This window comes from Struthio camelus, chromosome 4, assembly GCF_040807025.1.
Source record: "Struthio camelus isolate bStrCam1 chromosome 4, bStrCam1.hap1, whole genome shotgun sequence".
NCBI classification, from domain to species: domain Eukaryota; kingdom Metazoa; phylum Chordata; class Aves; order Struthioniformes; family Struthionidae; genus Struthio; species Struthio camelus.
Window position 1 is genome coordinate 14,882,739 of NC_090945.1, and position 18,594 is coordinate 14,901,332.

Genomic DNA, 18,594 nt, shown 5'->3' on the forward strand with positions numbered 1-18,594 from the left:
CAATGCTTTCCCCTGCTACTATTATCTGAAACTCTTGAATTTTTTTTTTTTTTAATGCATCTTTCCCGAAGTTTCACCGTAAGGCAGATACTTGGTAAGAAAAAAAGTAATGTTTAGTAGTTAGCAGAGTGACCACTCTTATCTATCTCTGGGCAAATGATTTAAGCTGTAGATTGTGCAAGGATTTAGAGGTGGCAAGCTGGTTGCATGCACCATATTGGCTTGTGTGCAGTGCTGTGTAAACATACTTAAACTGCTTCTGGGATCAACCTGATGTGAAAGCAGTGAAATCACTTCTGTGCAGTGTGGAGCTGAAGCTAATAAGCCATGCAGGATCCAACTTGCAGAGCCACAGCTTGGTATTTCCACACTGTCCTCCGATTCCTGGGAGCAAGAGGCAGACACCGAAGTGGCTCCCAGTGGGATTGATCTAACACAAGCTACGTCCTCTTGTATTCTTCATTATTCCTGTGTAGCCAGCAGTCTTCTGTGCACCAGGTGCCCCAGTGCTCGGCACTTCAGGATGGCTTACTGGCTCAGGTGCCAGTTGATGTGTGCTGAATCCACTAAGCTGGGCATCAGTGGCGTTCTGCTTGAACTGCTAAACTGGAATTAAAGGGTGTGCCAAGAGTTAACCTGGATCTGGCCAGGCTTATTAGCTCTGGCATGTGCTGAATTTAGCCTGGCTTTGCACAGAATCAATCAACTGTCTTTGCACCGTGCTTCTTAGTGCATGTGTTACCCAGTGTTTGGGTTGTTTGCAATATTTTTTTTGCAGAATATCGCAGCTCCTGTTATTCTGGACAAGGGACAGTTGATGTTCCACAGCAGAAAGCATAGCTTTCCTAAAAGGACGTGTGAGGCAAGCTTAACTATGAGTCACTGTCTGGTCTTTGATGGAAAACAGAATTCCTTAAATGCTAGATTTTTTTGGGTCAGAGTCAGACTTGTTGAATGGTTAAATAAGCATTTCTTCATGTTTGATAAGAATGTAGTTATATAGGTAGAGTAAGAGTTATGATTTGTGCAACTCTGGCTTTGCTGACAAGTATCTAGATATTAATCCTTAATGGGAAAGGATAGAGTAGTTATAGTGTTACCATTTAAATTTCAACTGATCTTTTTAAATGCCTTTTTATAATGTAACTTTATGGCCCTATCAAGGCAAAAGGATTTGAAATATACAAATAGAATTTTAATGTGTTGTTTCACTAAGACTTTTTGTGGATGCTGGATTCAACCTTAAGTTTGCAATTAGATTGCTGGGTGGATTTGAAGAAGAATTTGGGTTATTTTGTTTTAAGGATTTTTTTGTTATAATAGTCTTTTGGTGGTAGTGCAGCCAAAGAGTCCAAGTAGCTGCGTGTGCTTTTTGAACAGGACAGGGAGAGAAGCATTATTTGATGAAAAGTTATATCAACATTGTGTATATATTCCAAATAAGTGGCATTAGTGCTGCTTTTTCAGAAATTGTATTGCGATTTGCCTGGTCCAGAAGAAGGATATAGCCAGAAAGATTGTTTTCCTTGTCTTCTACTTAAAACCATGTAAAGAGACTTGCAAGCAAGTCTTTATGATGGTGATGTCGCTATAAAATGGCAAACTCGATACGGTTGGATTAATTGTAGTTTAGGAAAGTAGATGTTAAGCTTTTATGTGTCTATGGAGGGCAGTAAGATAGGAGACTTGTGCTTGCACTCCATCTTTACTGTGGGACTGAATATCATGAAAATCATATAAAGATTGCTTTTTCTGCAGGCTAGCTGTAATAGTAAATCTTTCAATAAATTCAGGACTGACTTCTTTCTTTCTTTGAAGAAGGTTCTGGCCACATTTTAATGTGTTCAAAACTCTGCATAAGGATCTCTGAATGTTCTTTTTCAGTGAGCTGAGAGTTAGGACAGGGCATTGATATTGCGCCTGGAAAAAATTTTATAAAGGTCATATTCGTATCTCTTTATCTGTTGGGCAGTTTAATACTGGGAGGACCATTTGAGACAAACTAAGATGGTCAGTCTGATGTAATTCAGGTACCTGAAATGATGAAGTGTAATGAGATAGTTATTGCTAAATTGACAAGTGGCCCAATACAAGGGTAAGTCACTATATTTCCCGCGTCTGTTCTTCCTTCCCTCTCCCCTTTGTTCAGCTGAAATGTCTTTATTGAAAACAGAAGAGTATACTTAACTGTGTACGCTTTTTGTCCTGATTAGTAGGTATCACATAGGGTGCAAGCTAGTTCAATGTTATTGTACACATCTAACCATGTTTTCTAAGGAAGAAAACTGCTTTCTGTCTCTTCCCTTCTTTTATGATGCGTGAAGAAATCCTGAAACAGTGTCTTGCGGGAAGAGCGGAAAGGAAAGGGTAACAGTTTTTAGTGTTAAATTTTGCTTTCTGTAATACGTATTTCATTTACTTAAATAACGTGCAGTACCTTTTGAGAACTTAAATTTAAAATTAAAGAATTTTGAGCTCCTAACAGGTCATTTTACAAAAATTTCAAGTTGTGTGATGCTGTTGACTTCTGGTTTACACGGATGCTCTAGGGTAAAACATTTATAAGAAGCAACTATGTGTTAATTTTCCCCTTGCTCATTTTTTGGTAGCTCTAAACAATCTGATGAACAACCTGAAGATGGACTACCCAAACTGGCTTATATAAATGGTGGAGATCAAGTGCCGGGCATGGAGGAGGATGTAGAGGAAGACATCAGAGATGCAAAGTTGCAAACACTGAAAGAACTTTTCCCCCAAAGAAGTGACTTGGAATTATTACAAGTAACAATACTGTGTTTGTTTTTTTTTTTAATTTACTTTTGCTATTTTGTAAGAAATATTCCTATGCTTTTGGTGTTATTAGAGGGAACAACCTTAACCCTTATTAGCAAAAGGGTATATCGAAGTACTATAGTTTACTGAACTTTGGCCACAAAAGGTATCCTAGGGTGCTTCTTGGTAAGGGGTTTGTTTGTGTTTAACTTCAACTCACCTTAACAGTAGTGAACTCTAGGGCACTGTTTGAAGATGTCCGAAGGAAGGCTTTCATATCGTTTCGGTTCCTTTGTAACATTTAACCTGAATTAAACTTGTCTTGAGTGATAACTATTGGTAACTGTTGCTGGAGGGTGGCTAACTGGTTAAATGTAGAATGAGTGAAATGATTGCCATCCTCTCCAGCAGATGAAATGTTACACCCTCACTTTCATCGGATTGAGTGTTCAGTCTTTAGTGCTTCCACTGAGGTGAAAAGGGAGGGGGTGGTCTGAATTGCCTTAATTTCTTCTAGCTATGCTGGCATGTGAAACGAAGATACTCTTGGTCTTTCTCCAATGTCCTGTACACATTTTACATTAAGACTGTGGTAATTAATTATTACAGTAAAGTTATCTGCGCTATAGTAAACGTCTTCAGTAAGATTACCTTTTAAGGCTGATAATGTAGCCTAGGTTTTCAAAGCCCGGGTAGCTAAATCGACCAGTTAAGTTTCCTGATAGCTGAATTATCTTTAAAAAACTGTGGAGCTATGTAGGTGTCCTTGCTGGGTGTTTTTTTCCCCAGTGGTTCATGCTTTATATTTAGGCCTCAAGAAGAAAGGACGGGTTGAAAATAGCTGTTTTGGAATTTTCGCATGGAATGGTGGATGTAATATAAATAACAGCATAGATGCCCAGAATGTATGAAGTTTTGACTTTTGGGGGATATTGAAAGTATTTGAACCACAGAGTGGTAACAGTTCATTGTAACCTTAAAAATAGCTGGAAATGACGGTTGTCTGGTGTGCCTGCTTACACTTTTGTGACTTTAATGATGCTTTAGCTACTTAGCGGTATTCAACGCTGGTGATGCTTGTTCTCAGGATAGCGTAAGACGGCTGCTATTTGAAGCTTTAGCCACGGAATTTGGTCCTATGCAAACTTCCATCTGTAGCGAGAGATCCACAATGTTCTTGAGGGAAGCTGGAGAAACAGTAGGCAGACCTTGTTCCTTCTGTTGGTGCAGGTTGCAGAGCAGCCTGTCTTGCTAAACCCTGGACAGCTGATAAAGGTTATTCAAGAAAATTCCTAAGAAATACTATTCTGATGCTTGTTGAAAAGGAGATGGTGCGTTTGTAGTAAAATTGGAAGATGTTGTTTACAAACGTGAATGGATATTTGGGAATCAGGATTCCTGTCAGCTTCATTTTGTGTTTCATGTTTGCAACCTTTAGGCAATTTGCTTCTGTGGCAGTTAACACACTCATAAGGTGTGTACTGCTTTTTATAAGTCTTGATGTTTACTTAATTTGTGAAAATGATTTGTACTGAGGTTACAGGTGAATGGACAAAACTCATAGACATACTTTCAGGAAATCAACTGATAGAATATAGCAGTATATAGAAACTCTAAAAATTAGGAAACTGGTTTTTTTGGATCTTTAGGTTTTATGACTGTAACATGGAATAGTTTTAAAAATAAGTTTATTAAGCCTGCATGATATGTTCGTGAAGTAGGAGAAAAGCAGAAATAAATGAGATTATGTTTAAAAACATTTTCAGTAGTTTTCTGTTTAAGTTTTTCCAAATACAGGTGATGTGAGTTTAATCAGTCTAGCTTGTCTAGTGCCTGTTAACTTTTTTTTAAAGCGTATTTCAGTCATTCTGACTTATTGCTTTCCTCTATTCAGTTAAATCTAGCACTTAGCAGTTGACATTTTTTCTTTTTTTTTTTTAGTTGATAGAATCAGCATGCACAATGGATGAAGCAATAGCTGCTGGTTTGAAGTTCAATGATGAAGGTATGTTTAAAAAAACTTCAGAAACTGTAGCTAATTCAGTGAAGTAAATTTGGTTTGCGGGTATTTAAAAAGTGCTAAAAGTTATTACATTAAAAAGTTATGCTATTGTTTGTTTGTTGTAAGAACACAGAACTGAAAGTACAGACTTTGCAGGGGATTATGATGGGAAGAGGATGCAAACAAAAATCCAAAATAAAACAAAAAAGGGGGAATTATTCTTTGAAGCTTGGCATTGCTTTATAAATGGGGTCTGTAAGTGATTTCTGTTGTGGTTGATGCCTTCTTTGCTCAGAAGTTGAGGGAAATAGTAGTAGATTAGAGAGTAATTCTAAACATTACAGGTGAGAAATCCAATGATTCAAAGAAATGTCCTGGAATATGCAGCCTTTCATAGCCAGATCTTGTTCATGTTGAACCCTGTCAAGGTTTTTCTTGGAGTTGACTTGACTGAAATTTTGAATCAGAACTGTTAGTCTTTTAAATGTTAGACAGATCTCCGTGGTTCTGTACCACAGCATCTAGCAGACCCTGTGTTTGAGCCCCTAGACCTTGTTCAGGATGTTACCATGACATTACCAAAACTCCTAGATCTAGGAACATGAGAGGTAAGCACGTAAAAGGGTTGTCATTCTTGGTTTTAGGTTTCTTAATATCACCTGAGTCCAGATTAATTTGTGCTAATTTACTTATTTATTTTATACTGATTTGCTCTGTGTATGGAAGGGAAAATGAGTGAGAGGTTAGTGTGTCTGTTACCTGATAAAATAAGTTGATCCATTTCAGTAGTTTCCATCTAGTTGCAGTTCTGTTGTCCGTGCTTTTTCTGGAAGATCTTTACAGTTTGGAGATGATGGGGGGGAGGGGGGAAGCTATAATTCTCATGATTATTTTAATTGTTTTAAGTGATTATGTGTTGTCATTTTGTGCAGTATCTTGTGGTGCTGGAAACAATATCTCGAAGGTCCACATGCTCAGAGAGAACCCAGTTTTGCTCAGTTTCTAATGCAGAAAAAGATTTTTGCTGATACATCTCACCTTGTTATATTTGTCATATTTTTCATCTTCTGGTTTTTGTATACAGCTCTCAAGACTTTTAACACTTACAGAAAAGCTTTAAAACATTGGGCTCTTTGTAATGAAGATTTCTTACCCAGTTGGGCCATGTTTTTCTGACTGTCCAGTGTTTTGAGGTTATCACTGTGTGCATATTCAGAATCTGCAGATGGGACTCATGATGCTGGTAACTGAAAAAATAAAGCTCCCAGATATTTATGGGGGAAGCAATACTTTTGAGTGCCCCTCCTGGAAAATTCCTACCCAGTAGACAATGATTGTTTTCACGGGCTTTGATTAACAGATTTAAGCTAAGATACACCTTTAAACTTTCTTGCAATTCACAATGATTCAGCTGAAACACTCTGATACCTACTGTGTAGGCTCTGCCTTTTGGCCATGTTTGTGTTGATCTAAGAAAGCCGTTTCATATCCTTTCAATATGAGCCCACATAAAAAAAAGTCTTCTTGGCAGCAAAATCCTGACTAATTACAGTTGCAAAAGGTTTAGTTAGGAGTAAGCATGTCTGAAAGTAGTGGCATAAATCATCTAACTTTGGACACATTTTTTAGAAGTGAAGAGAGACATTCCTGAACATCTGCTTATCTATGTCAATCTGTGATATGCTTTTATTTTTTCTGATGTGTTGACTGTGTGAGAAGTCAGGGACAAAACTCAAATTTGTGAAACATGGTCTAGCTAAAAATGTGTTGCTGAGCAGTCCTCAAGTTTTTTTCCTTGGTAAGGACAGAACTTGTATTTATAGCTTGATTCCAGCAGTGGCACCCAGCTTAAATAAGCAGTGTTGCAGATGACTATTGTGGTTATGAATATTAGATGAAACACACTGATAAATGTGTATTAATGGAAGAAGTAAAGTTCTGGTAATACCTACGTCATTTATTTTGTTTCTGTATGCTGTTTTCTGCACATCTTGAAAATTATGAAACCTGTGAGAGGGCTTCTGAGCTGAAGCCTCATGTGAATATCTGATGTTACTGCTTTCTGGAGAGCAGAAATGACTGTTTTTCTTCAATAAGAAAAAGTCACAGCAATGAAGTTTTCTGTAGCTGTTGCCGCAAGTAGCAGTGGAAGTAACTATGACTGCCTCTCTAAATTCTGAAACCCTTGAGCTACTTTTCTCAGCCCTAGTTAATCATAATGTTTATGTAGTGAATAAGGGTTACTTTGGAAGGCCCCATGTGCCCAGTGTCCCATCCAAGGATGGTTCCTGCCTAAGCAGCAATACAGAGTTGTTTCTTCCCCTCAGCTATATGTTCCCTCAGCACAGAAAGCAATGCCTAAGTGTGCCTTGCAAAGCGCCTTGTTGAAATTTGTAATGAATGTCTTCAGAAACACTCTTTGTCAGTGGTAGATGTGGTCAATTTCAGAAGACCACAGGTTGATTTTTTTCCGTAACTTCCTAGCTAGCTTGCTGAGATTATAGTTCTTCAGATCCTCCAGTACAGCTTAGGTTGCCTGAAAATTGCTCTTGATCAGGATTTCTTCGAAGACTGTTGATTGTTCAGCCCGTGACTGCCAATGAGTTGAAAAAATGAGGGTGGTCTTGGACATGCTCTTATAAGGACTCCATGTGTGTTTTAGGGTGAAAAGGTTTTCAGTGTCATTGTTCGTGTTCAAAGTTAGCCCACGTCCTGAATGCATGTTAAGTGAGAAGCCTACTGGAGTTACCAGCATGCAGTTCTAACTGCTCGTAACTACTAATGGCACAAGTACATAATTACACGTGGCCCTTCTAGGGCTTTACCCTAGAACAGCCTAACAGCCCTTAGCCTTGATATCAAGACAAATTAAATCACGCTTTTTTCTGGCTTAAGCTAGTAGCATGACTTCGCCTGATATAGTTTAAACAAGGCTCTCGGGCAGGAGGGTCAAATACATTGTTCTTTGAATGCTGAAGGACAGCTGCCTCCCCTCCATAGACATGTCCTTTGGATTTTTTGAAGCGTGCCTCTTATTCTCCGTATGTGGTAGATGTACTGTGTTGGAGAGCATTTTCTTTCTCAGAAGATTTTATCTTATGAATTGTACCAGAACGTTAGGCTGGAGGATATCTTCTCTGAAATTTGATTGAAAAGTATGCCGTGAACAGTGAAAGTGTTGCATCTTTTTAGGTATTGCAATTTGCATCATTGTGAGAGAACTATAAAATCTTTTGTGAAAGGAAGGAGAAAAATTGTGGTGCTTTATATGCATATAGCTATCTATATATATACACACACACAAAATCATATATATCATATTACAAGCATATGTATATTTTAGTCTATATATTTATGCATGTATATATTCATAATGTGTATTATATATATTATATATTTGCATATAATATGTATTTGTATTGTATATGTAATAGGAAATTTATATTCTATATATCTAAAATGTGTAACATACAGTATGTGCAGATACAGTTTTCATTCATATATGTATGTATGTATATATATGTATATATATGTGTATATATATATATACACATATGCTTTTAAAAATCTTACCTGTCTCCCCTTGTGGATATCTGGCTCTTGCCAAGAGCTTCCTTAAATGAAGAAGTAGTTATTGCTGATCCTTCACTTCTGTGCATTTGGGAATTTTTTCTGACTTTTTTTGTACCTGTATGTTGTTTCAGGAGACCCAATGTGAGTGTATTGGGTTTATTATTATTATTGTGCAGTCAGATGAGTTGTGCTTGTTCAGTGACTATCCTTTATCCCTCAGAAGCTGAGGGGAGGTTGACTGGAGATGCTGGGTTCACAGGTCGAAGCTCTGTTGGCAGCCTGTCTTCCAAAAAAGATTAACTTGCGGTACTGATCAGGTCGTTGACTGAATTTTTAAAACAGTTTGTAGTATAGTAAAAAGAGAATGTCCACTTGGTAACTGCACTTTAATCAGTGACTGTTAACGTGGAGAAATAGTGGTAATGGGTTTTTTAACTTCATATGCTGTGCACAGTGGCTTGTTGAAAATGCACTTGACGAGACATGTCTTAACAAAGCGATAAGATGATCATCTCTAATAATCATCAGAGCTTAAAGGTATTTGGAAAGTTCTGATTCATGTGAACTATTCATAAGTAACTAAATATTCAGTGATAACTTAATTATCACTGGCTGACTTAATATGCATAGTTTCCTTTCAGGTACTTCAATCTAATGTTGAAAACTGTTTGACTGGTAACCTCTCTGGTGTACACCTGAGCCAGAAATCAGTCATCAGCATTTCCAGATTGGCAGTAACGTACATATTCTAACTCATTTGGATTTAGCCTTGACTAAATAGCGACTTTCCAAAAGCAGTTAATGTAAATAAATATATCTTTCATTTGAAAAGCCACTGCTCTTGAAAAGAGACAGATGCGCATCTTTATGCAAGTTGTATGTTAAATGCTTAACAATTATAAAAAGCTATTCTATATGAGTTACTCTATATAAGACATAATTGCTTAATTGTCAAAGTGTACTGAAGAAAACTTCAGGAGGTAAATAAACATGCTTTCAAGCAACTGCTTTGCTTGAAATTTCAGTCTGTCTGTGGCCTGCAAGGGGAAACTATTACAGGGACTGGTAAAACCTAGAATACGTCTGTGTTTTTGTAGGAGCACAAGTATTTAAAGCTTTTTAGCTGCATGTTTTTAAAAAAAAAAAGAAGTATTTTATTCAAATATTTTGTAACAGCAACTTCATTCAGTTTCCTTAGTGTTGAGGAACACTACTAAAATTTGTTTGGATGCGTGATTTTTGTATGTTAGAGGCTGTAAAATTCTAATCATGTTTCTCAAAAGTTCAGTGATTTTTTTTGATTTTTTTTTCTTTTTTTTTTTTTTCCCCCCCCTTCAGGGCAGGTCTGAAGTTAGCTGTCTACAGACCCCTCTACAGGACTAGTGCGGTGATAGGGGGAAAAATCCCCACTAACTGCTCCTCTTCTTTAATCTAAGCAGTCATTGCTGACTTGGGCCCCTGCTTTCATCAGACTTGCTTTAGTGGTTTGATTTAAAACTTATTAGGCAAAGTGAAGAATTTATACCTAATACAGAGTAACTGTGTGCTAACTGGAAAAATTAAGATGATACTGTTGTATTCGTTGTGGAAATGTGGTCTGTTTAAGGGTTGCTGTCAGCTCAGCTATGACACATGATATACCTGAAAGGGAATGAGGGAAGAAAACTTATTTTTCTTTGCCTGTTTTTCTGTGTCTCATTACTTTCTTGTGTCCGACTCCAGTGTTTCTCCAGGTTGTGCGTGCAGATGCGGTCTTTGTAGGTCTCTGAGGCTATTTAGTTTACAAAGCTCACCCTCCACCTGAAACACACCAGAGCTTCTACTTTTTCCTTTCACTCCACGAAATGTAGGGGAAACATCCTTGCACAGGCAAATGGGGTTATAGTAAACAGCAAAGGAGTGTGAGAAGCTGAGTGTTGTGCCAAACTTTGAGTTTGTTTTTTGGAGTTGCCCCATGAGTTCTGCTAACTGACTTGGTAATGGAGATGGTGGTTGCCTCTTAAGAGGGATGATTGTGTAGAGCTAGGATGATTACTGATATTACTCCCAAGACTTTATTTCTCAATACTATTTTCATTTGTAGTTTGGACTGCATCAGAGTTGTCCCCCTCCCCCCAAAATCCTGAGACTAATTTATATGTTTAATAAGTAACTATTTTTTAAAATACGGATTTTGTAAAATCTTGAGGAAAATAATCATTCTACTGATTCCGTGACTGTGTAGACTGAAAATATTCTGAAAATGTCTCTTAAAATGTAGCTTCTTCTGCCGCTGACAAAGTAGTATTAATTTGACTGATCCTACCGTTTTGAGGTGAACTTAACGAAAGTAACTTCCAGTTCTTCTTTTCTGTTTTTGTTTTTGTTTTTTTTTTTAAGCTGTCTCTCGTAAAAGAAAACTAGAACGTTCTCCTACAAATTGTGATGGCACGGATGACCGAGTCGCAAAAAAGCAAAAAGCTTATTCTGTAAGTGTTGTTGGTGGTTGTTTGTTTATTTTCCTGCCCTGATCTCAGGGTGTTATATCAAAAAATGCTGTTAAATTCAAATCTTGCCATTTGAATGAGATTTTCCTACTTTCTTCTCTTTGGCAATTCTAAATGGAGTTGTTTGCTTTGCTCTTTAACGTGTGTAGAGTTGTATCCTCATGTCCTGTTTACTGCTTTCGTGGAAGAAGTTGATGACTAGAGCTTTGACCTGTGAGGCACTGAGTGGCATTTATTTCTCCTGGATATCAGTGGGAGTTATCAGCTATGAAGCAACTGGCTTCATCAGAGCATTCTTTATTTTTCCTCGAGTAGATCAAGTTCAACATCTGTTGTTACTGTTGTTCTCTGTTACAGGAATAATGTTGTTTACGTATGTATTAAAAGTACTAAAAAGTATGGCTTAGGGAAATCATTTAAAGGAATGAATTGGTTTATTTTTCAAGCTCTGGATTACTTTGACCTTTGCTAATAAATAGAAACTTCTTAATGATCCTGGCACCTTCAGGTTGGTATTTGGCAGATCTTGCACACAGTCTGACAGTATGGTCGCTAAGCCAACTGCTGAGCATCCCAGTAGGCATCCTTGAAAAAGGCTTATAGTGAAGTATGGGAATTATTCAGTAAAAATAGGAGGTTGGATTGGAGAACAGTGAATGTCTTTGTGTTGTGTTGGAGTGTAACCAAATATTATCCTAATTCAGAGTAAAATGGAGAACATTTGAAGCTTCCTATGAAAACAAAACACGTTACTTGGGTATCTCCTCTCTCCCTGGAGGATGGCTGTGAGTTTTGTGAGGCAAGGTTTGCCGTGGTTCGGGTTTGTTCCTTCTCACCAGGCCCCTGGGTTAGGTGACAAAGGAGACTTCAAGGCTTGAATTGTCACGCAGCCAGCATAGCAAGCAGAATTGCACTGGACCACTGGGTAATATCATGCAGCAGTTTGATTTCCGTGCTTAACAGTTCCATTACAGTGAAAAGAGAAAAGGTTGAGGGAAAGTTCAGCTGAAGCCAGGGTTTTTTGTTAAATTCTTTAATAGAGACTAGAAGTGAAGACTTTATGGATTTTCTTCCTTTAGCTATCACTTTTTCTCTAGTGGGTAATTACTTCCAAAAACTAGAATGTGTTTATTCCCTTTGCTAGCTATTATACTTACCATAGCTGTGCTTCTAATGATACTGTAAAGAGATTTATTGAGGAAAGGAATTGTATATCCTCTGTGATCAGGAGAGCTTCTGTTTGGTCTGGCTTCTGTTTTTTGTTTTTGTTTTTTTTTGTTTTCCCCCAGTGGGTAGCATCATTTAGCTGAATAAATATTGGTGAAACCTGTTGGCATCTATGCTGTAAATAAGTAGATCTGTAGCCACTTTGCATGCCAAGCTCACAAAGTGATATAACTTGTGTAATTCTTTGTGGTGTGCAGGAATTTTGGCACTTATGAGGGTCCTCCCTTTCTACAGACTAACAGCTGTAGTGAAGTTAATGTTGATGAAAACTTTTTGTCAGGTTTTGGTATAACGTGATGGTGCTGTAGCACAGTGTTTTTGGCGTTTTGTACATAAATCTTCACATAAACATACCAACTGACATGTTTATAGACTCTGGTGGATTAAATACTGTGTGCTTGGTCGATCTAACTTAATCGACTTTACCTCCTGAATGTTAACCCTGCTACCTTCTGTATAACAGTGTTGTACATTATGTTATTCAGAACTCTAATAAAATAACAAAATTGGTCTTTAATTAGAAGCATAACATAAATGATCCAGAAGTGCTACCAACTTTAATTTTATTTTGAAGAAACAAAACTTTGAGAAGGATCTGTTATATATTTTTGGCAAGTAACTTCACACCGTGTGTGCTTATCCGGTAAAGAATGCCAGTCTTCCATTAGTGGAGATTTTTTCTATGCTCTTAAAAGCTGGTCTTATGTTGAGCGTTGGTTATGTGTGAGGAGCCATTCCTGTAACTTGGATTTGTCTTAAGTCCTTTTGTTTTTTAGAGTGGCTATTGAAAGGTAAGCAATGTTAGATTTGATTTTTCTGTTTCTATGCTTGTAATTCACACTAAACCTAAATAGATTTTTGTCCTCCCCCCTAAACATAGGAGGATGGGTCAAAATCCCCAAAAGAGTGGGAGAAGAAAGAGATGCTTGTGAAGAAGCTGCAAAACACATTCCCTGGATTGGATAAGGAGGTGAGCTCTCACGTCTTCTGAGAACAAATCAGATTTTAACCTAGTGAGAAATTTTTTTGTAGCTGTCTTAAGGACCGTTTCATTAGCACTATTACCAGCAGCACATTCAGAAAGAGCTCAGGGTAGGTAGGTCTCCACTGTTACTGCTCTGGGAATGCAGTTTGCCTTGAACTGAAAGCAGCTGGATGTGACTGAGACTGCTTAGAACTTGTTCTAGTTGGTCCTGTGGCAAGCCTGCATAGTCAGATTTGATGACCCGTTATAGAAACGTATGGAGAAAAATACTCGGTATCCTGGCAGATTCCAAAAGCATCTTTTTCTGTCCTAATACAAGCAAATGTATTGTTAATCCCCACACCCTTGCCCCCCCCCCCCACACACACATCCCACCCCCAACATGATTTGAAGTTAGTGTGTTCTTTGCTTGGTTTAGCAGCTGAAGATGCTCAGCACGTGGTCGGGACCTTTTAATGCTGTACCTTAAACCACTGGAAGCAAAACTTACTTATGTCTGTTCTTACCCTTTTGAAAGGTGGAGTGCAGGTCTACCTAAGCTGTATGTAAGGATAAAGTGAAGTTTTCTCCTTTTGATTTCTTTTTTTCTGAATCATCTGACTTAGTTTTTGTTTTTGTTTTAAAATTAGGTGCTAGCATCTGTTGAAACACTAACCATTAATTATTGTATATAGAAATGTAATTTCTGCCTATCTTACCAGAAAACAAAACTTCTTATTGTTTATTAGGAACTGAGAGATGTACTTCAAGAACATAACTGGGTGTTTCATGAAGCTCTGGAGGCCCTGAGAGTATTTGCAGAAGACCATGAGGGTAAAGACAGATTTATACTCCATTTTATCCCAAGATAAAACAGACTTCCAGTATAAATCCTTTCTGATGTCCAGCGATGACAGTCCTGACAGTACTATGCCTAGAAACCTGTAGTGATACTTGAAAATAGTCATTAGGGGAAGGCAAAAGAAGGAAACTAGATTTTTCTTCATTTTCAGTGTCTTGGTTTACCCCCCTCCCCCCCACCCCCTTTGGAAGCAGAGATAACCTCTATTTAGCACAGGAAAAATATTTAACATTAAAAAGCTGTAATTACCTAGGAGTATGTGATTAAAATATATTCTGAAACGTGCTGAAGTTGGGAGACCTACTCCCCTCCTGCTTGGTTAAAAATAAGGGTTTGTTTTCTTAACTTGAGTTACTTGTAAATCAGTAATTACACGTCACACAGTTATATAAACTATTTTAGTCTTGAAACATCTTCTAGGATAGAGATATATTAAAAATGGGCCTTAAGTACCAGTAAATTGAATGTGATAGGGAACGATAACTGTGATTCCACATAAATCTGCAAGTTGTAAGTGAAATACTAATTAATAATGAGTAGCTTGCTTTTTAGCCTGATACACATCTGACAGCCACTTATCTGGTTTGCTGTATTAAGTGTTTACGTATCCTTGGATTAGGATAGTATTCTTAACTGTGCTCTTTTCACGTAGAGGGTACCTAGCAGTATATAGGTGATGTGTAAAGTTCCTTCCTTACTGCCGCTCTTTCAGAGCGTTGGGAAGGTGGACTCGGGGGTTACAATCCATCAACAGCAAGCTGAGACGGGGAGGAGGAGAAAGCATTGCAAAGGAGATCCAAAGAAGGAAAAAAAGTACGAGTGGACAAGTCATTTCGAAAAGCCACCTTCTGCTAAGCAATAGCTATATTACTTTAAAACATTAGGGCTATAAATATATATGCTTACTCGGTTGGAAATGCTTAGTTCCTCCAGGTGCTTAACAGGTGCATGCTTTTGTTGTTGCACCCTTAATGCTTTACTGAGATGCAATACCATGGAAGAAAAGGTTTATACTTTTTGTGGTGAGAGTAAGCTTGTCTGCTGAAATTGGCAGAATTGACCAGCTGCCAAGACATTAGAGTGGGACCAGCATCACATTCAAACCTTATATGAGAATTCTTGAGCTCTTGAGGCTGCTCTACCTCAGTTCCTGCAGTTCATGCGTATTACATAAAGTTGGTCTTATGTTTTGAGACAGGTAGTTAAAGCATTACGCTTCTTGAGCAGTATGCAAACTAGCATTGGTCGACTTACAGTTGCTGTTTTCATGCTTTAAACAGACCTGCACGGTGTTTGTTCCTCTCTCTTAGTAACACCTACTGTCGACTTTTACTGCAAATACAAAATGAGAAGGATGTAGTGGAGAAAATGCCAAAACATTGGTTGTAGCATTTTACAGTGAAGAAACAATGTAACTCATTAGATAGGGAAATTGGTTTTTTGTCTGTATATGCTTTTCTTTTCAAAAACAGTGAGTTCTAGTTTGTCCTTAGGGAGTATGCATTGAACTTGTTACTTTTTCCGTTACATGCATAGATACAGAGTATCCTTCCAAAAGTGAAGTTTCTCATTGGAAGGAAGTCTCCAAAAACAGCAGAAGTGTTGAGAATGAAGTGCAACTGAAACAGAAATCTTCTATGAAAGAGCAGAATGGCTTTAGGAAAAAGGATAAAGGCAAAAAAGGCATTTGGAACCCTAAAAGAGAAATAGAGGATTCAGAGGACGACTCGGCTTCGGAAGGTGGCAGCTCCCTTGATGAGGACTACAGCAGTGGTGAAGAAGTGATGGAGGATGGTTACAAAGCAAAAATCCTCAACTTCCTGCAAGATGCTTCCCCAAGCGAGCTCACTTTGATTCCCCAGTGCTCTCAGAAAAAAGCTCAGAAGATAATAGCGCTCCGGCCCTTTAATAGTTGGGAATCTCTGGTAAGCCCACATTCTTGTTTTAATATCCCCAGTATGCATAGAGTCAAGGTGTCTTCGGTCTAGAGAGGCATAGATGGGTGGCCTTATCCTGATTAAGCTAAAATGCTATATTCATTGTAAGCCAATAGCATTTCAAATAGTGTCATATGACCTAATTTTGAATGAATTAAGGGGTGCTTTTCCTGAAAAACTCAAGCTGATTGGCTGACATTACTGTCACTCACGCTTTAGCCTAGAAACTTGGTTGATTTCACTGCAGGAGAAGAAGTTAGAGCTTTCATTTAGCAAAGGGTTGTTTGCTAGCCTGTTGTGATCTGTTTTAGCTGAAAAACCATGCAGAAGATAAGAATGTGGCAGGACTTTTACTGCAGCTACTTTAATAGCGGCAGCAGCAGCTTCCGGGGTAGCTCCATGATTGAAGATGCCAGCTTGGATATTTTCAGCTTCACCACAGAAGAAAGAGTTGTTGTTTGTCTGCTTTTTTTTTTTTTTTTTTTTTTTTGCATACTGCAACTTAGTCTCTAGCATGGTTTTGCTGGCTAGGCAATGTAGCCATTTTATAGTGGAGCTAGCTGCTGTGTTTTTATTAGTAAAAGATAAAGCATCAGAAGGCTATAAACCACAATCCACAACGAGGGGGAAGAACAGTAACTACTGGTAAGTAGATTATGAACTGTCCCTGGGATGCTGCTTTCAGATGTTTCCTATGGTGTGTTTGTTGCCTTCACGTTTCATGTGTTTCAGCTAACTGAAAGACATCAAACCTGATAAGAAACATGAAGTACATAATGGAAGGTTTTCTTGATTTAATTTGTTACTGCGTTGGGTTTTAAAACAATAACTGTGTGTAGGCCCTTTTTAAGAGTAATTGTTTCTTTTTTTATTTATTTATTAGTACGTGTTCTGAAAACCACTCACTGAGGTATGCAAGATGCACTTGTATTTTTTTCAGTTCAAAATAAATATATTTTTTAGATGTGTGTAAAAATCATAACACTTCATAATTTGTTGTGTAGCGTGCTTTACCACATAACAGCAAGGGATACTAGTCAGTGGTTTTTTTTTTTTTTTTGAGAAAACTAAATGATCTTTGTATGTTGTGTTGCAAGATGGGGGGGAGAGGAGGAAGATCCTTGCGGGGGGAAAAAAGGGTGCAGATATACTGCAAAAGAAATCCGTTTTGCCCAAAGCCTTTGGCTTCTCATAGAACATCTGCCATACAGCAATCCCTTTCTAAACTTGTTGGGTTTTGCCTGAGCTTAATTCTCTGCAGAAATATTTGCTACAGGGCTGTTCTCCTCCTTTTTTCTGTGTAACATATTTAACAGAAAATAAGTTGTATGGGCCTGTTTGTGTTCAAAATCTTTGAGAGAAATATTGCTGTTGTCAGCAACTGCATATCTACATGGTGCTGTGAATACTTGCCCGGAGTAGTAGTTTGCAATATAATTTAGCAGATGTTTAATATCGGTGTGGATTGGATTATTTTTAAAAGATCCAGCAAGCCAGTGACCTGGAATTTTTCCTACTGATTAATAAGTTAAAGTGATAGAACAATGCAGAAAGTTGATTCTTTTTTAGTATTAAAGAAATTGACTTAGTTTTAAAGTATGCTTTTACGCTGAAGATTTCTTCTGTAACGTAATGTAAAGCTGTTGCTGCTTGTCTGTTAGTTGAAGAATTGAGGAAGATCTTGGGGCTTTCAGGCTGGCATTAAGACTAACTACATTAATAAAGGTTCATGGAATCGAAGAGCTTCATAAATTCAGAGTCTCGGAATTGGAGATTTTTTTTAGAAATGCTGTATGTTAAGAATGAGTGATAAGGAAGCCTACTTCTTTGTAAATTAAATGGCTTATTCTAGGATGGCTTACAGTGCCTTTTTTCTGGAAAATGTTTGTATAAATTAGACTAAGACTTTCTTCAGGTGGATTGGAATAAATTCAAATTTTTGAAATTACTAAGAGCATCTGTATTGGGGCATTCTTTAGGGCAGATATTTAACTTGATCTAATGACACTGAAAATGCACGGAAGACAGAGTTAATGAGCAAGGTTCTCAAATAGATAAGTTGGAGAAAGCCCTTGCTCATGAATATGAATTATTTTGCCAATTTATAAATGCTTCTACTGTATGTCAGCTATATTTTTGAGGAGAGTAATTGTATCAGGCTGGCATGTCACGTTGAACAGGGGTGGGGGGGGGGAAGATTGCTGACTACTGATCTGCTACACAAAAGTTACCCATCACATTAGTAAGATTAAGACTTAGAAAAATGGACTTTCCTTTTTCCTCTTCTCCCACTCTGTCCCACGTCCTAATTTCTCCCTCTACAACCAGTCACGTCGACATGTAGGCCTATTCTGTTCTTATGTGGTGTTGCTTGTGTCCATGGGATTAAAAAATGAGCCCTGCCATTAATAAACTGCCGGATGATACAGAATTGTCCCTCTCCTGTAGATTGCTTCCTACTTGAGTTTTCCACGTTCCTCTGCCGTCTCCTTCGGGAGGTGGTTGTGACACGCCAGCAGCACGCGTTGCCTACTGGTAGTTCTGTGCATGCTGACTGATAGCCGCTGCTGTCGTATGAAGGCTTCCTGCTGCCTTTAACCCCCCCCCCCCCCCCAAAATCTTGTTGGCAATTAATTATATTCAAACTCCTCTCTGTCTTCCAAGCTACTGAAATTGGATAACGTTGGAGATGGCAAATCTAAGCATCGCTTCCTCAGAAAACACGTTGCAAATGTGATCACATAACCAAACTAGCTCTGTGTGTTCAATGT

General features: G+C 38.0%; 1 protein-coding gene across 4 annotated transcripts in view; it reads left to right on the forward strand.

Moving 5' to 3' along the window:
* The window catches only part of SMARCAD1 (SNF2 related chromatin remodeling ATPase with DExD box 1), a 49,541-nt gene that overhangs the window by 11,959 nt on the left and 18,988 nt on the right, over positions 1–18,594 (forward strand). For all 4 annotated transcript variants that reach the window (XM_068941564.1, XM_068941565.1, XM_068941566.1 and 1 more), the window contains 6 exons: positions 2,610–2,781; positions 4,714–4,777; positions 10,727–10,815; positions 12,941–13,030; positions 13,774–13,858; positions 15,423–15,811. In XM_068941564.1, coding sequence (XP_068797665.1) covers positions 2,610–2,781; positions 4,714–4,777; positions 10,727–10,815; positions 12,941–13,030; positions 13,774–13,858; positions 15,423–15,811 — 889 coding nt within the window. The remainder of the gene's footprint in view (positions 1–2,609; positions 2,782–4,713; positions 4,778–10,726; positions 10,816–12,940; positions 13,031–13,773; positions 13,859–15,422; positions 15,812–18,594) is intronic.